Source organism: Thamnophis sirtalis, unplaced genomic scaffold, assembly GCF_051295495.1.
Source record: "Thamnophis sirtalis isolate CommonGarterSnake01/CBP01778 unplaced genomic scaffold, rThaSir2_p1.2 scaffold_9, whole genome shotgun sequence".
NCBI classification, from domain to species: domain Eukaryota; kingdom Metazoa; phylum Chordata; class Lepidosauria; order Squamata; family Natricidae; genus Thamnophis; species Thamnophis sirtalis.
The window spans coordinates 56,170,409-56,188,875 of record NW_028261389.1 but is presented as its reverse complement, the minus strand read 5'-3'; the positions used below and the strand labels follow the sequence as shown (position 1 = coordinate 56,188,875).

At 38.9% G+C, this 18,467-nt stretch overlaps 1 protein-coding gene across 1 annotated transcript in view; it reads left to right on the top strand.

The window, feature by feature from the left end:
* The first annotated feature begins 6,385 nt into the window (after positions 1 to 6,385).
* Positions 6,386 to 18,467, top strand: part of TFEC (transcription factor EC) — a 118,101-nt gene continuing 106,019 nt past the window's right edge. Inside the window, exon 1 of the mRNA XM_087723046.1 lies at positions 6,386 to 6,451. Within this exon, the coding sequence (XP_087579172.1) occupies positions 6,386 to 6,451 (66 nt within the window). The remainder of the gene's footprint in view (positions 6,452 to 18,467) is intronic.

The window sequence follows — 18,467 nt, the reverse complement described above, 5'->3', positions numbered from 1 at the left end:
TCTCTCTTGCATTTGCAATGGCTAGCAGAAAGCAATTTAATCATGGATAATGTTGCTTCTTTATGTTTTATGCAACATCACACACACACATGCACACACACACACATACACACACATTCCTTGACTAACAACTGTTTATTCAGTAGTGATTGTTCAAAGTTACCAGATTCATGCAGAATCTGGTGTCCCCACACAAAATACAAAGCTATTCTTTCCAATTCCCAATTCCTCCCCCTATGAGTCCCCTGGCCAGCCAATGTGATGCCAGTAAGATGTTTTGAGAAACTCTGAGCTGTGAAACTAGTAAAATTCCATTCTCAGGTCAAACGGCCTTGAAAATCCTGTTACAAGCCAGTTTAGTGATCTGGTCTTCTTCTGTTGTCATTTCCCTCTCCCATTCTCCCCCACCACCTCCCCATTTTCCTACCATTTCATACACCCAAAATACCTACCCCTTGCCTTCCCCTTTGATGGCAGGAACCCAGCAAGGTGCCAGGCTGACAATGGAGATCCTGACATTCACATTTATGATGATTGCAGTATTCTGGGGTCATATGATCACTTTTTGTGAGCTGCTGACAAGGAAAGTCATTTAATAACTGTGTTTCTAACTTAACAGTAATTCACTTAACAATTGTGGCAAGAAAGGTCATAAAATGGGGCATTTTTTGTTTGGATTGTTTTTTTTAAAGCTTTTAAGTTCTCCATTTCTGATTTTAGATGCTGTGGAATCTTCTGTTATTGATATTTTAACTATTGTTACTGTAGCTTTTTGCCAAACCACATCACAGCTGTTTATTTGAACATATGTGACTGATTAAGTAAAATGATGTAATATCGCTTCCCCCCCTCCCCTTTCAATATGATCTCATCTCTAAGTGGAAATAAATGCCTCAAATTAAGATCATCACTGTCAAGCTAGGTGGGTTTAAGACTAGTCAATAATCTTTTTTTCCTTTCTTCCTATACTTTTTGCTGTAGATCCTAGAAGAACATAATGCCTTTTGTTCTCAGGGGTGTTGGGAACTGTGATATGATAGGATTTTCCTCTAAAAGGGAAACATCATCAAATTTATAAAGCATCCAGATAGACCTGTCTAAATTGTTCCATTAATTTCAGAAGGTGTAAAGTATGAGCATCATGGTATGAATTCAATACAAGAACACACACCTAGACATGCTGTATATACTGTGTAAAAATATGCAAAAGGAAGATGAAAAATAAAAAGTAAAAGATATTTAGAAAACATACATGACATCTTCTACCCTTCTTTCTATCAAATGATTAGCATCTTAATTTATTCTCTAATTTTGCATTCATTTTCAGATCAACCACAAATATTTATGATGAATGTTGAGGTGGATACTAAAATACAAATATACACAGACTCAGGACTGGGGAAACATTGAAGTGCTAGACATTTTTGTTTAGGTGGGCACTTGTTTGAGCAGAGAAACAGCTAAGTTATTCCCTAACAGCTTTTATGAAGGAAAAAAAAACCTTGCATAGACAATCTTAGCAACATCTACATAGAGAAATTTGTAGTGATCAGCACATACAAATGTGAAATTGCACATTCAGTGCAGGGTAAATGTGAATCTGCAAGCCTTGTGTATACTTGTCTGAATCTTAGACCTGGCCTGGTCCAAACTTAATCATACAACAGATAACAGCTGCCATGCTTGAAAGTTGTTTTCTCAGCCAGTTCTGGTGATAGAGACAGCTTTAGATATTCTTCTCTGTAATGTTTATTGAAGAGATCAGGCGATCCTTATAAGCAGCTTGAGGGGAAAAACAATTTGTTTCACCATTTCTGGGACAGATCTGCATTCTAAATATACATGTATCTTTATCATTGTTTTAAAGAAGAAAAAAACAAATATTCTTCCAAAAACTAAGTATGACTAGTTGCTCAAATGAGTCAACTCTCAGAGGAAAAGTTTTGCAGTGTGATGAATCATAACATTATGTGGTGCTCTAAAACTATAATGCCATACATTTTAAGTCCTTTTATGCTTAACATGAAACATTGCCACTGCTGGGGAAAAGTTAAATATTTGGGTTTGGTAGGGTACCTGAACATGGTTATTAATTCTGATAATCTTACATGGCCTGCAAAATGTGCTGATCGGAGTTTAATAAATAGAGTTGTGAAAGAGGATGTTTGTTTCAACATACTTTGTGATAGATTCAGAAAACAAAAGAGCAACTGGTTTTGGAAGTAGCAAGTTGAATCAAGGGGCTGCAATGTGCTTTGTAGCCTGTTGAAATATTTTGCAGAACTGATGGGTTTTCTGCTGCCTCTGGATTTGTTACGCGCAGTAAGTAAGGAGATAGATTGGTTTCCATATAAAGACAACATTGAAGAGGCAGGATGAGATGAGCTCACAGCCATTGGTATGAATAATATGCTCGATGCATTTTGGCATTTCACCTTCTCAGAAGATGGAGTGGTGAGACTAACAGTACTATAGGTTTCTTTCACATTTACATTCCAAACTTTTATGTCACCAACCATCAAAGTTAATTTTATTCTCCTTTGTGCAAATACAGTGTTGTTGTTTTTTTGTGCAGCTCTTATCAACACAATTGAGAGATTCAACTTTCAGTACTCTGAATGTGGGTCCAAATTTGACTAACGCAACATGCATTCTGTAATTGAACTTTAAGTTTGTAATATCCCCTTTAATAATGGGGAAATGGATGTTTCTGCTGGTGATCACTTTAAGCATATTGATGAGTACCAGACTAGAAGAGCCAACATACCAAAGGATGAAATTTATTCACCCCATCTCTTAAGCTCTCAACTTAAAAACAAGAACAGACTATTCTGAATTGCAATCATTATTAATGTAACTTACAAAGTCCTATTAAGGAGATGTACTGTTTAGCAGTTTGTTGGCAATTGTTTTGCTGTTCCCTCAACAGACATGTTTACTTTGTCAGCTTCATCTACGGGTGTCTACGGGTGTCTGGGCAACTTTTCCTCCTTTACAGTGCCAAGGTCCTTTTTAATCCCCTCTTGCAATTCTGCTAGACAGCTAGAGGAAAGGGTTCAGTTCTCTGTCTGGGAAGTGATCTGGTTCAAGGAAGACAGAAAACATGGGGGGACTTAGAGAAGAGGGAAAAATCAAGCAGCCGTTTTCTTTAGCTTTCTTTCTGCTTTCAGTTCAACTTCCTCATGTCCTTCCTTCATACTCTTCTTCCCTTATCCATTCAACTTTTAAGCTCTGCAGGCACTCAGGTTTATTCTCTAGGAGACTATATTCTTTTCAACACAATCTGGCTAATACTTATATCTCCTCCTCCTCCTCCTCCTCCTCCTCCTCCTCCTCCTCCTCCTCCTCCTCCTCCTCCTCCTCCTCCTCCTCCTCCTCCTCCACCACCACCACCACCACCACCACCACCACCACCACCACCACCACCCTTTACTGTTTTATTCTTTCCAGCTGAGAGGAAGGTTGCAAAGAAATTATGTAGATCAGGACTGCGTCATTTCATCAGCCTGAGAGGTTTCCAAGACCTGGACAGAATGTTTTTGTGGAGGGTTGTTGAAATAAATATTCCAGAACCCTTTGGGAGAAGCAGTGGTTTGGAATGTTACTTACTCCTTCATTCTAAGTCTATGTCTTTCTGGGTCATGTGACCCATATTGGACTTATATAGCAGGGGTCAAACTGGTGGCCCATGGACTGGATGTGTTATGTACAGGCCACACCCACCCTGGCTCCACAAAGACAAAAAAAATTAGACAACTTAGAACTATGCTGCCTTCGGTCTGACCTAAGCTTAGTACATAAAATTATCTGCTTCAATGTCCTACATGTCAATGACTACTTTAGCTTCAACCACAACAATGCACAAGCACACAATAGATACAAAATTAAGGTAAACCGCTCCAAACTCAATTGCAGAAAATATGACTTCCGCAACACAGTAGTCAACGCCTGGAATGCACTACCTGACTCTGTGGTTTTTACCCAAGCCCCCAAAATTTTAACCTTAGACTGTCTACTGTCGACCTCACCCCATTCCTAAGAGGTCTGTAAGGGGCGTGCATAAGTGCACCAACATGCCTACCATCCCTATTCTAATGTTTCCTGTTATTCATATCCATTTCATGTATTCAAATCATGTTTATACCTATATATGTTAGCTAATATATGGTTGATGAAATAAATAAATAAATAAATAAATAAATAAATAAATAAATAAATAAATAAATAAATAAATAAATAAATAAATAAATATAGCTTTCCCTATGCATCCTGATGCATAAATACTAATGCAGAGATACAGCACGAGTAGGAAGCAGAAACATACCTACCCAGGCAATATCCACACACTTAGTCTCTCATGACAAAATACATGTATGTGCACACATGAATGCATTACTGCAGAAGAAAATACAATTTTTTTTTAGTTGCAAAGAGAAACAGCAAACGTTACAATCACTTCAATCCACAAAACATCATTACAAAGAAGAAAAAGGAAAAAAAAACTTTCTAAGGCAGTCCAATAAAGATAAATTGCGCCGCTTTGTTCTTTGCTTAAGGGACTATCTTTAAACAAAAGAATTCCTTTGTGCAATCATTCTCAAAGAACAAATCTCACCAGATGGACTCACTTTCACTGCCTTCTTTCCGGAGCCATCTCTGACTTCGTCAGCATGGGGCTATCTGTTTATTGCTAACTTGGAGAGATTCCCTTGGGTCATTCAGGGACTTTGTGATGTCCCTGAGACCAGCAAAGATTTGTCTCCCTATCACCGTCTCTATGGGATGGCTTAGGTCCATTGGGACCATGTAGCAATAAAAGAATCAACGGCGGTCTCGGACAATCGAGACCTCACATTGTGTCATTGCGACTTTGGCTCCTCCTCTCTCTACAATTTTTTCTTTTGATATACCTGTGAAGAAATTGGAAAAAAGTTAACCAACCAGGTTATACAGCTTTCCTTTGTTAAGAATAAAGTATTGCTGTTGACATCCTTCAGTCTCAAAAGACTATGGTGTCGTGCTTTGGAAAGAGGTAAGTCCTCTTCAGAGCATGAGGCCTAGGTAGTTTAATATGGAGGATAGATTGTTACCCAAGCAGCAGATCCCCCCTCTCCACATCACAGAGACAATACAATTGGTTCCAATTGCATCGCAGGAGTTACCAAAACGTGGTTGTACACAGTTATGAACTGCTTCCGGGACTCTGGCTCCAGAGTTTGCCTCAAGGTTGAGTCCTGAAGCCTTTTCCAGTAGTGGATATAGCCACAAGGCAGTGAAGGTTTGAAATCAGAGTTTCCCTTCTCCTACAAGATGGTTCTGCTGCTTTATCTGCCATTGGGGCATAGAGTCCGCTTCCACCTTCAAAACTGTTGACCATCTTCTCCTGTAACCCTGGAAAGGGGTCCTTATGAAGTGCTACCAGCCGGGCCATCTGGACCAAGGTTTTTTTTAGGGAGGTATTACTCCTCCAGCATTCTACGTGGGTCTGCCCACTGCCGTCACGGCCATGCTTCATGCTAGGGTCTGCTGAGGTCTGCTGGGGCCAAATAAAAGGTTAAGGACCACAAATATCACTTTTTTCTCTGTTTATTTTCTTTGTTCCTTGTCTATCTCTCTGTTCCTACTCTGTATTCTAATTAACTAAAATCTAATATTGCCAGCAAACTGGTATGATTAAATCCTGTGCTTTTTGAGAAAGCCTTTTCCAAATCAGCCAATTTGCTAACCAGGATTATTCCCATACTGACCTCACACAAAAACTTAAAAATGCAACAAAACCTACAGAACTATTTACTCATTTTATTTTATTAATTTGTAGCCCAACTATTATTTTTATAAATAATTCAAGGTGGTGAACACACATAATACTTCCTCCTCCTCTTATTTTCCTCACAACAATAATCCTGTGAGGGTGTCTTGGGCTGAACGAGAGTGACTTGACTCCAGTTTACCCAGCCGGCTTTCATGCACAAGTTGAAAAATATTTGATTAATAGTAATTTAGGATACAATTCTATACCTTAGTATATTAGTAATTGTAATTAGTATTATATTTCAGCATCAATCACTTTTTTAAGGCATTAGAAGAATATTTTTGTCTAGATATCACTAAACTGCATGATAATTTTCTCTCATAATAAAAAAGCTCATTAATATTCACTCTATTTGTGTTTTCCAGCATGATTCTTTTTCAGAGAAGAAAGTTATTCAATATACAGCAGTTTCAATGAAAAATGTTGATGATATCAATTGCCCTTGTGACATAGCAGGATTACTCATTCTTTGTTAATCTTTTCAGTTCAAAGCTTCCATTTATATTACATTGGAAAGAGGAAGTTATTCTGGGTAATCTGTTTAAACTCTCTAGCTTCATTTTCAAGTTAGCAATGTATTGTAAGTATAAAACAAATGGAGGAAACAGCAGATTCCAATCAGATGCAAGAGACATGCAGGTAATTTTTATATTTGTTTTCATTGTTGAAAAAACATATGAGAAGTAAATCAGCTAAGCCAAATCTCAGACGACTTCTGTGGCTTGGGAAACTTGTTAATATGCCTTTGCACACCTGTTCATTATATTTGTAAGTGAGAATTAAGTACTGTTCATAGTAAAGATTAACAGTGCAATTCTCTCAGTGTTTATCTGGAAGTAAGTCAAACTGTCCCATGACATATATTCTTAGATACTTGAATATGATTAGTCTTAATTGTAGTGGAAACAATGCAAATATAATGGGGAAATATTACTCACAGTTAATTAAATAGACTTATCAAGCCAATTAATAAAGTAGTATAGAAGTTTAATTATGTAAGATTTTAATTTAGCTTTTGAAAAGTTAATTAGGAATGCAATAAATGCATATAAACATTAGATGCTTTATTCTTTAATGTGTGTGTGTGTGTGTGTGTGTGTGTGTGTGTGTGTGTGTGTTTTACAACAGAGTGGGAAAGTTCAACACCTAACTATTAGCAATAAAGTATCCAAGACAAGTGGAAAGATTCACAATGCACATTAATACTGATAAGGCTATCTTGATTTATTTGAATTTGCCTTTGATTTTACATAAAATTCCTACAGATGGACACCAGGATTTGAGGAAGACATCCAATGTAATTAGTTCATAGAGAGTCTAAATGTGCTTCTGAGTAGGAAATATAAACAAACATATAAGGGCGTTGCTAACAAAAAATGGCCAAAATTATGAGACTCCTGATCAGGGCAAAATCTGTAAAGTCCAGCATTTTCTTTCATAGAGTGGCTGGACAAATGGATGAATGTATCTGATAAACAGGATGTGAGGATGGCAAAACTCTTCAGTTATTGCTTCCTTGCAGTTTGCCTTTGATTCAAGAATTAGGTCAGTGTGATCAAGAGTATACTCAATAAATTTATCTAATGAACTTTTTAAGCCTTCATAAAATAATCAAAGCCAGTATTTCTCAACTTGGGGAATTCTGGGAGTTGATGTCTTCACATTTTTAAAGTTCCCAAAGTTCTAATATTTTTATAACATTTTCATCGGTAGGAATCTCTTTCTTTTTCCATTGTTGTGCAAACACGATTCTAGCTGCAGTTAACACATGTAAGATTAAATATGTATTCCCTTCATTATATTTTTCTGGCAGAATACCAAACAAAAATATTTCTATATGCAGTTGACATTGTTAATTTATAATTCCTGTTCCACAATTTCTGCCATTTATCTCAATCAATTGCGTATACATTTTTGGCCTATACTATCATTGTTTCCTTTACTTGCTCTTCTTCCATTTTAATGCTCAGTAGGTAGTTATGAGTTTTTAAAATTAGTTTTTCATCTGTCCCTGTTAATATCTGATTCAGTTCTGTTGGTTTTTATAAAAACAATACATTTTAGCATCTTTTTCATATCTTGATTGTATTTGCATAGGTGGCAAACCATGCCAAATCAATCCCTTGACTATTCAGTTCTTACTTAGTTTTAAGTTCCCCTTTTTCATTCAAGATATTGATGTTAATATTTTCCATATTAACAACATTTGGATGTATCAGTGCCTCCATTGTGGAGAGCCAGACTGGTATTTTAAAATAGTATTTTTCTGATAATATAACTCCTTGTCTGGTAACCTAACCCCGCCCTCAGTTTTTGGAATCTTGTAACATTTTCAGATTTATTCTTGCTTCCTCCCCTCTGCCAAATATATTTTGATATTGTTTTATTTAATACCTTAAAGTAGTTTTTCCCAGCTTTTTGATGTTGTTTGGAATAAATATAGTAATTTTAGCAAAATATTCATTTTTATAATAGCTATTCTTCCTATCAGGGATAGTTGTAGATTTTTCCATGTCTCCAAGCCTGATTTGATTTGTTGCAGTAATTTGACGTAATTATATTTTTTAATAGCACATCTTGCTGTTAATTGAATTCCTAGATATTTCACTTTCTTGACTATCTGGATATGTCTTCTTCATTAAATATTTTTTTCTGTTTTTCTGTAAGATTTTTGACTAATATTTTAGTTTTCTCTTTATTTTCAATCCTCCAACTTCACCATAATCTTCTATTTTTTTTTATTAATTTGGGTTCAGTTTCTTCTGCTTCTTCTAAAATAAATACCAGGTCATCTGTGAATGCCTGCAATTATATATATATATATATATATATATATATATATATATATATATATATATATATATATATATATATATATATATATATATATATATATATATATATATATATATATATATTATTTCCATACTTTTTATTTCTATATCTTGTCTGATGTTTCTATTTAGCACTTCCAACATCAATATAAATAGTAGAGGGAACAATGAACATCCTTGCCTTTTTTTATATTGAATTCTCTGTCATGTCCCCATTTACAATCACCTTGGCAGTCTTTGGAATATATTGCCTTAATTATATTGTTAAAATCTTTCACCAAAGTCCATTGTTATCCTTTCATTTAACATAGCTTTCACTGTTTCAGCCACTTTAAGTAATTCAGCTTTTTCCAAATATTGTTTTATTTTATCTTCTAAAATTTTTTCTTGATCGTACAAATTTTCATAAAAATCCTGAATTATTTTCTTTTTTTTTTCATTTTGGTAATGGAGAGATCCCTTTTCATCTGCCAGTCTATGTATCAGTTTCTTTTCTTTCTCTCTTTTTTATTTATATGCTAACCATCTTTCTGGTTTCTTAGCATTTTCAAAGAAATTTTGTTTTGCCCTTATACTTTTTTGTGCCAATTTTTATTTTTCCATTAGATTCAATGTGTGTTTTATTAGTTCTATTTGGTTTTGTAGGTTCTTTTTTGTGGCTCTTTCTATAGTTCTAGTTCTATTATTTTGTGTTCTTCTTCTAGTGCCTTTTGAAATTGTTTCTTTTTCTTATTTTTTCTTCCTATATACATAATGGCAAGTCCCCAGAAATACACCTTAGCTGTAACCCATACATTTTTTCAATGAGGTCACTTCATTTCTGTTCTCTTTAAAAAAGAAATACATTTCTTTTTCCATTGTTTGTGTAAATTCTTTGTCTTCTAATATGGATTGATTCAACATCCATCTCAGTTTTTTCTTTTGTCCTTTCTACTTAACTTTTACTGGATTATGATCCGGCCATGTGTTCAATTCTATTTCTATCTCTTTTTAAAGTATTTCAGCTCTTATTGTCTTTTAAACAAACCTCACGTGTACTTCTCTTGGGAGTTTATTCCTTCTCGCATAGCAGGGGTGGGTTCCTCCTGGTTCGCACCGGTTCTTGCAAACTGGTTCGTCAGTGAACCCAGAAGTAATTAACTTCCGGGTTCCTAGCTCCTAGCCCCTGTCACTGGGTGCCTGCGGGGTTTTTCTTTTTAAAAAACGCCTCTCCGGATGATCTTGAAAACCTGCAAGGCTGCTTTGGAAGGGGACAGATGGGCAGCATTTCCCCCTGCCCCCCTCCCCGGGAGCCTGCAGTTTTAAAGCAAGCCTTTGCACAGTAAAGAAAATCTCACGAGCGAGAAAAGTTCTTAATTGCTTTTACTGTGAAGTTGCAGAAGCTTCCGAGGCTGCAGGCAACCAGAGATGGGGTGGGCAAATGCTGCCTATCTTCCCCCTCCCAAAGCAACCTCTTCCAAAGCAACCTCTTCCAAAGCAACCTTGCAGGTTTTCAAGATCATCCGGAGAGGCGTTTTTTAAAAAGAAAATCCTGAAAAGGATTTAGAGAGATGGGGGGGGGGGGAAATCCCCAGAACCAGAAGCGCAACCCGCCGGCTTCTCTGAGTGCAGCCCATTCCCCCTCCCAAGAAGACCGTTTTCTTTTTAAAAACGCCTCTGCAGAAGCTTCTCTGTGGAAGCTTCCAAGGGTACAGGCAACCAGAAATGGGGTGGGGGAATGCCTCACAGGTTTTCAAGATCGTTTGCAGAGGCGTTTTTAAAAAGAAAACGGTCTTCTTGGGAGGGGGAATGTGCTGCACTCCTGGTTCTGGGGATTCCCCCCCCCAAAAAAAGACCAGCTTCCCATCTCTCCAAATCTTGTGGCTTTTCAGGATTTTCTTTTTAAAAAACGCCTCTCCGGATGATCTTGAAAACCTGCAAGGTTGCTTTGGAAGGGGACAAATGGGCAGCATTTCCCCCTGCCCCCCCCCCCTGGGTGCCTGCAGCCTTAAAGCAAGCATTTGCACAATAAAGAAAATCTCACGAGCGAGAGAAGTTCTTAATTGCTTTTACTGTGAAGTTTCGGAAGCTTCCGAGGCTGCAGGCAACCAGAGATGGGGTGGGTGACTGCTGCCTGTCTTCCTCCTCCCAAAGCAACCTCGCAGGTTTTCAAGATCGTCTGCAGAGGCGTTTTTAAAAAGAAAATGGTCTTCTTGGGAGGGGGAATGGGCTACACTCAGAGGAGCCGGCGCTTGGGGCACCCTGAAACAACGCATCCCCGCCGCCTCGTTCTACTCAGCAAGCGGGGACATCCCGTCTGTGCCCACTTCTGCTGCCACCACCTCCGCTCTCAAACGCAACTGTCAGCTGCGAGCAGGTGACTGAAGCTGCTGCTTGCAGTCATTTACGGCTGCAGATAGATTGTGCCTGTAGCGGGAAGCTCTTCGCCCTGTGAGAACTCCTCTCCAGCACTCCTAGTTTGGTAACATCATCAGTGCTAGAAGGGAGTGGGGTTGGGGGGGGGGGGAGGAGGAGAAAGTTAGGACAAAAAAGAAAAAGATAAGGAGGGAGAGGACTGTGGGGTCCTTTGGTATTTTCTGAACGTGGTAGTTTTTAATTAGTTTAGGGAATTTTTATTTATTTATTGTTTATAGAATGTTTATTACAAGAAATGTTATTCCTTTTTGCAAATGTTTTATTTGTGATGCAATATGTTGCTTTTAAGTGTTTAGACCAGGTTTATGTGTCTCAAAGTGGCTGCTTTTCTATGGGCAGGCCAGGTTTGTTGCAAGGCAGTGTGTTTCACCCTCCTTGTTTAGGTAATTCTGAGGTGGTTGATGGTTCTGTGAGTGCCTGTCCTTTATAATTTTCCACATTGCCTTGATGGTTTTTATTCCAGTGACTTTGTCTTTCCTGTTCTTAGGCTTAGGAAAAAAAAAAACCTGGTTTCATTGGCAGTCTTTTTTTTGTGGGGGGGGGGGATTTTTATTTTTTGGGTGTTTTCCTAGCACTGTCATAGTTTGTGGGTGTGGGTGGGTGTGTAATGTCCCACAGTTATCTATGCATTAATAATGATCTAGTAATATTAATAATATCTAGTAATTAGTAATATCTAGTAATAACATCGTCTTGGCCACTCCCACCAGGTCACATGGGTGGCAAGCCACTCCCATCCGGTCACATGGGCAGCAAGCCACTCCCACAAAGGAGGCCACGCCCACAGAGTAGGTTCGAACAATTTTTGAAACCCACCCCTGTCGCATAGGTAGTATGTAGTCTAAAAGTTTCATCCATCTCGGCCTGCATTTTCTGCTTATTTATCTCCAAGGCATCTGCCAAAATCTCTGCCATCATATCGGCAGATCTTCCCCTTTTTCTTCTTCAATGTTCTGGAATGTCAGGAAATATTCATCCTTCTCCATATCCAGGGTAATTACTGTTCCCTCTAACTCCTTGTTTGACTGTGTCAGTCTATTGTTCATCTCATCCATTTTTTTCTCTGCTTATTCTCTCTTCTATTATTTTAATCTTTTGTTCATTTTTAACTATCATTTGGTGAAAATTTTCAGTTTTTCATCCATGTTTTCTATTTTTTCCTTTATCTTTCCCATCTCATTCTTCATCTCATTATGGTTTTTTGTCAAAGCTTCTTGTAGCAATTGAAATATGATCTTCATTTCTGTTTGGATTGTATTCATTTTCTCTTGCTGTATCAGATTATCTATTGATCTTTGGCTTGATGGACTGAATGTTGCTGCTGATGGTGCAGATGTATTTCCCCACCTATTTTAGTTAAATTTGAAGTACTTGTCATTTTAAACTGTATTAATAAATTTAAAAAGAATAAACAACAATAATTCACAATAATGCAAAAATAATCCAAAATCCACAGCCAGCTACTCTTTCCACTTTTAAAATATTATCAAAATAAATTCACCAAAGGGTCCTCTTCTTTCTTTCTTTCTTTCTTTTCTTCCTCAGACACCAGCCAGCTTCACAATTCTTTACTATTGTAATCCACAAAGTCAGTCTATAAGTTAGTCCAGGAAGCTTCTTTAAGAACAGCTGTTATTTCTTCTTCTTTTTGCAAATAATATTTGTAATCCACAAGGGCCCACCAAATCCCCAATGTTTTGTAAACCACAGTGTCTTGCAGATCAAAAAAAAACCTTCCACTTAGTCTCAGGATAAATCCATGCTGTTTCCCAACTTCAAACTACTCAGTATATTCATAATCCACAAAGAGTTACAATGCTTTCACTATCTGCTTCCAACTGTCCAGTATAAATAATTTGCAGTGTTACTTGTAATAAACACAATCTTATCAGCAATAGACAGCCAAGGTCCTTTCACTTTCCTGACATCCTTCCCCACCAGTAGGTCTTGCCCTTACTCTGTTTCTCTTCTTTTGCTAAAATAACCAAATCCTCTTTTTTTTAAAAAAGATCCAAAAGTCAAAGTTTCATTTAAAATATATTCAAGTGTTTTTTAATCTCAATTAGAGTGTCTAAAGCAAGCAGTTCAGTTTTCCTACCTTTAAGTTTTTTTCTCTCCCAAAAATTATCTTCTCCCTTTTCTGGATCTATCAGCAGCTCATGGTGTTAATCACCACTGTTCTTAAGGGGTGGGAGAAAACTCCACCTCCTCCTCTTTGAGTCCCACTTTCAATAGAGGAATATTACAGGGGCAAATTCCTCAGCAGAAGTTGGAAAGATCTCACCCAGATCAGCCACACTGTTGCCAGATAGTTTCTTCATTGCTTCTTCAGTCAGGCTGTCACAGCCTCAGTCTGGCATGTGTTAACCATCTCCCCCCCCCCCCCCCAGTTTTGGATCAAACAAAGAGATTGCAGTCTCTTTGTGATCAATGGAGTGTCCCCTCTGTCTTCGCCACCCCTACAGGGTGACTTTGGCCCCGAAGTACCTCCTGGCAGGCAGAATTCAGCAGGATTTCACAGAGCCCTATGAATCCACACCGTTTTGCCATGACATCAGCTCTGCCTCCCCTTCTGAAGATCTTGAATGGTTCCTATGTAAAAATGATCTATTTTTAAAAAAATAGTTGGGTTCTGTGGCTTTTTAGGAATCAGTGCTCTGCATTTTCACCAGAGGTAGTAGTAAAACATTCTACATGTAACCACACTATTAAATAATATGGTTGAAGCAATTTGGACAAGCTAAAATTTCCAGATACATAAATAGAATTTTTCCACTTATCAAGCACATTAAAGTTCAAATAAGTATTTAAAACATGTGTCACTGTAGGAAAATCTGATATCTTGATGGATGCAGACAGACTACAGATCTATCAGTTCAGTCTGGACACCAAGTCTTTCAAGAGAAAATGGAAAATGTGTGGTCCAGAAAACACAAAAACATCTAATAGAAAGCAAGAGCAAAGAGGCTAATTTTATTTTCAATGACTTCTCATTCTCTACTTCCTTCTTGACTGGCCTGAATGTGAAATGTTAAAGGAAATAAGCTCCAAATCTTGGTCAGGTCCATCCATTTTTCTTATCCTAGTCTCCACAAATTCCACTGCTTTTGACACAATGTTTTCCAAGGTTTTCAAGGAGAAGTGAAAATTATAGCTTAATGGCAGAATATCTGTTTGGTATCCAGAACATCCTGGGTTAACTCTCTAGTCTCTAGAAAGATTCCAAACTGGAACTTGCGGAAACTGCCATTAGTTACTGATGTTACTAAATTAGATGGGCCAATTTCTGTTCTAAAAAAATAGCCTCTCATAAAGTTGTCAAATCTATACAAAGGTAGTCTTGCCAAAAATATTCAAAATACATTTAAAACTCCTGCATTCTGTTTATTCTCCTGAAATATAATGCTAATTAAAAAAGCTCTCATAGAATTAAAATGGAAATATGGACTCAAACATATGATGTTAGACCTACCTGGTTCTCTTCAGAAAAATTCCTGTGATTGCCTTGAGTGGGTGTTTTATTCATCTGTGTTTGTTTGTTGGTACAACAAGAAACAAATGTTGAGGAAAAGGATCGCTTGTATCAAATAGTCAAACTGTCACATTATAGTTGTTCATTAATTCAATTTGAATAATTTGTAATGTACTTTACTGGGTTGTTCAATCACGAATGACTACATATTTAATTAATAAATATAGCCACCCACCTTACCAAAGGCAACTTTGGCATCAATGGATAAAACCATATATTAAAAAACCCCAGAAATCATTTCAAAAAGTAAATATTATAAAAATCAGCAATACAAACTCTAGATGAAGAGAGGGTAAGAATAACCAGCTCAGCATTAGAGCCAAAATCATGATAAAGTACTTGTAAAGTACCCTCGGTAACCAAGAAAGAAACCACTCAACTAGAATTAACTAGAATTAACTAGAATTAGGCAGAATTAAGAGTACTTTTACTGGTCATGAGTAGATAGCAGTTAGGCAAAGCAAGATCTGAGGCAAAAGCGCGCGAAATCATAGATATCAATATGTGACCCAACCCCCTCCCCTTGGTAACCCCATCCCATAGTCCAATCCGTACACCCCACAGGTGTCATGTGGGAGACATCTTCAAAAATCATCATCAGGTTGGTATGCCGGACAGTTGGCCTTGGCGGCAACTTCTCTATCTGCAGCATGCGCAGTAGATGGTGAGAACAACTCCCTTTTCACAGTCACTCCTGCACTGAACACTTCCCCACCCAAATACCATGCCCCCCCCTCTCCGTTTCAATGGCAGCCGAAAGCAAGCAGCAAAACAGAGGCTGACAGTACTGTTATGTTGACTAGACTAAACCATATCTTTTATTCGGGGGCCAATGTTGTTAATGAAATTCTGATAGCTGCATGCCCCATATAATCAAGAGTAGGTGAAACCTGGCTCAAAAACAGTGACTGTGAGAGGGATCTTGAAGTCCTAATGGATGATCACTTAAACATGAGCCAGCAGTGCATAGCAGCAGCCAAAATAGCTAATACAATCCTTGATTGTATAAACAGAGGCGTAAAACCAAAATCACATGAAATATTAGTACCACTTTATAAAGTTTAGAAAGATGAGCAACTGAGATTATTAAAGACCTGGAGACAAAAACATATGAAGAATTGGATATGGCCAATCTAGAGAAAGGAAGGACTAGGGGTGGCATGAAAGCAGCATTCCAGTATTTGAGGGGCTGTCACAAAGAAAGCAACCTGGAAGTAAGGAGAAACTTCCTAACAGTGAGGACAATTAACCAGTGGAATAGCTTGACTTCAGAAGTTGTAGGCGCTTCATCACTGGAGGTTTTTAAGAAAAGGCTAGACATCCACCTATTTGAAATGGTATAGGACACAGATGGCTAACCTTTTTGCTACCGTGTGCTAAAAGCAGGGGGAGCCCAGAGGGGTCAGACGTAGGCATGCCTACATCCATAATTCTATGCACAGAAACCTCCGCGTGCATGCACGTGTGACCCCCCCACACTGTTAGCATGCTATGGACCCGTTTATTGCCCTCCCCAGGCTCCAGAGGCCTTCTAGGAGATGAGGGAGGGTGAAAACAGCCTTCCCTGCTCCCCGGAGGCTCTCCGGAGGCTTCAGGAGGCTTCCCTGAAGCCTCCAGAAGGCGAGAAACAGCCGAAAATGAAGGCTGAAGTCAGCTGTCCAGTGCACGCATGTGTGCTGGAGCTGACAGGGCAATGCCCTAACAAATGGTTCTGTATGCCACCTGTGGCACATGTGCCATAGGTTCACCATCATGGGAATAAGGTCTTTTGTTTGACTAGAAGACCTCCAAGGTCCCTTCCAGCTCTATTCTTATTGATTACCTATATAGAAAGTGAATACAGATTAATTGCTCATTTAAATAATGTTCAATCATGATTTTTTTTAAGTTTCAGAAGATATGTAAGCATGATGATCTTGTAACCCTGGAACGTGTTGAAGCAGAGATATATGAGATATTTTCAAGATGGTGAAAAAGTAGAAAATTAACAGTGACGTGCGGTGAGGTTTATGGCTGGTGAGGCAAGCGGGCAAAAGCCGCCCTGCCGCCCTAGTGCTATGTCCAACATAGAGGCGGGACGCCATGTCCGACATAGAGGAGTCCTGCCTCTATGTCGGACATAGCGCCGCGGCGGCAGGGTGGCTTTTTCCTGCTTTCAAGAGGCAAAAGCCACCCTGCCGCTAACTTTACTCCAGTCATGTAATGCATTGATTGTGGTAAAACATTCTATTGCTGTTATTTTTACAATGGGTTAATGTTAACAGAAATATCATCAGCTAAATAAGAAATGTGAGCTTTATGTAGAAGAATCTATTCCAAAACACTTAAAGGAACTTCAACTGTTTGCTTAAACAAATTAACAAAAAATCATGTCTTCTTTGTGGGATATTGGAAAGATTCTTGACAGCAAGTTAATGTGTCTTAAAACTTCATAGCGACTTCCTCTTTTCCATATATCAAGTAGTGAAATAATCTTTCATTTGCCTAGGGCTGAATAAGATGTATGAACATGTACTAAGGCCAAGGGGCTTCATTTTGTTATAAAGTATAAATCAAGGGACATATTGGTTTGGCTCAATCAACTAATAACTTATGATTTGTTTTTGGCTTAACCTATTGTATGAACACAGCAATTGTGATATATAAATCCATAGTTTAGAACTGATCATGATGTGTAAACAAGATGTGTTACATTAGTATATTAGGCTAAGTAACTTCACATATTTTTTCCATTTTTTAAATTCAAGGGATAAAATACAAACTCACAGAAAATAACCAAGAACAGAACAAAACTAAACAGGACAAAATTATTTGGGGGAGGGGGCATGATTTAGTTCCTTGATTTGCAGATATGCCATCTTAGCAAAACATTTCAGAATCCAATCCTTAAACCTAAAATCATAGTTTGCCAGTTGCCTGAAGAAACATCATCTTTTACTGAGATGGATTAGAACTAGAACGCCAAGCCTTCCTTGAAAGGTAGGGAAACCAAGTTTCTTAAGCATTTTGAAGCAAATATCATTTAAAGGTCTTACTTAACTCCAAGTGATCTTTTGCATATTGGGGAGGTAAGTAGGCTAAAAACAATTCAGCCTTCTATTTCCTATCAATTCTGGCGCAAGGCGATGGTTTAAACCCCCCCCCCCCTTACACACATACCAATAGCATGGAGGCTGAGGAAAATGAGAGCGGAGAATCAAGATCAAGCTGCTCATTTTTCCACAACCTGGAGGGGCAGAGGAAATGAAACGAGGCAGCCTCAGGTGATAGCCCTTTGGAGGTGTCACTTCTCGGGCCGAGCCCAGGTGCGAATGTAACAAAGCCTGTGGTAACGTGGTTGCCACCACAGCACCGGCTGCCTGGTAACCAGGTCCTGCCCCTTTAAGCTGCTGGAGGGTGGGACAGAGGTGAAGAAATCCTTTCCACCCCAACCTCCGGCCAGTTCCTCCGGCGCTCCCGCGGGTCGCTGGGTCCTGGAGCCGTCACCCTTTCCTTTTCCTCCTTTTGCGTGCTCACTCCCCATCCCATGCGGGCGGCGGAGGGGAAGGAGTCTCTGGTGGCTGCTGCGGTAGCAGCAGCAGAAGCGGCGGCAGTGGCTGGAGCGCAAATCTGGGCAGCCGGCTCTGGATCTCCCTTCCCTGAGCATGTCCCGTTGCCGCTGGCACTGCTTTTGCTGAATCCGGTTGGGCGGCGGGGCTCTTGCCATCACTGCTGCTGCTGCTGCCGGCACCACCACCACTGGAGAGCTCGCCGTTCCGAACCGCGCTCATGAGTATGGTTGGGCCCGGGGCAGCGGCATGCACTTTAAAGTGCCAGCATGCCTCCAGGCCATAAACGAGGACATGTTTCGCTCTATGGCGAGCCGAGGCGGCAT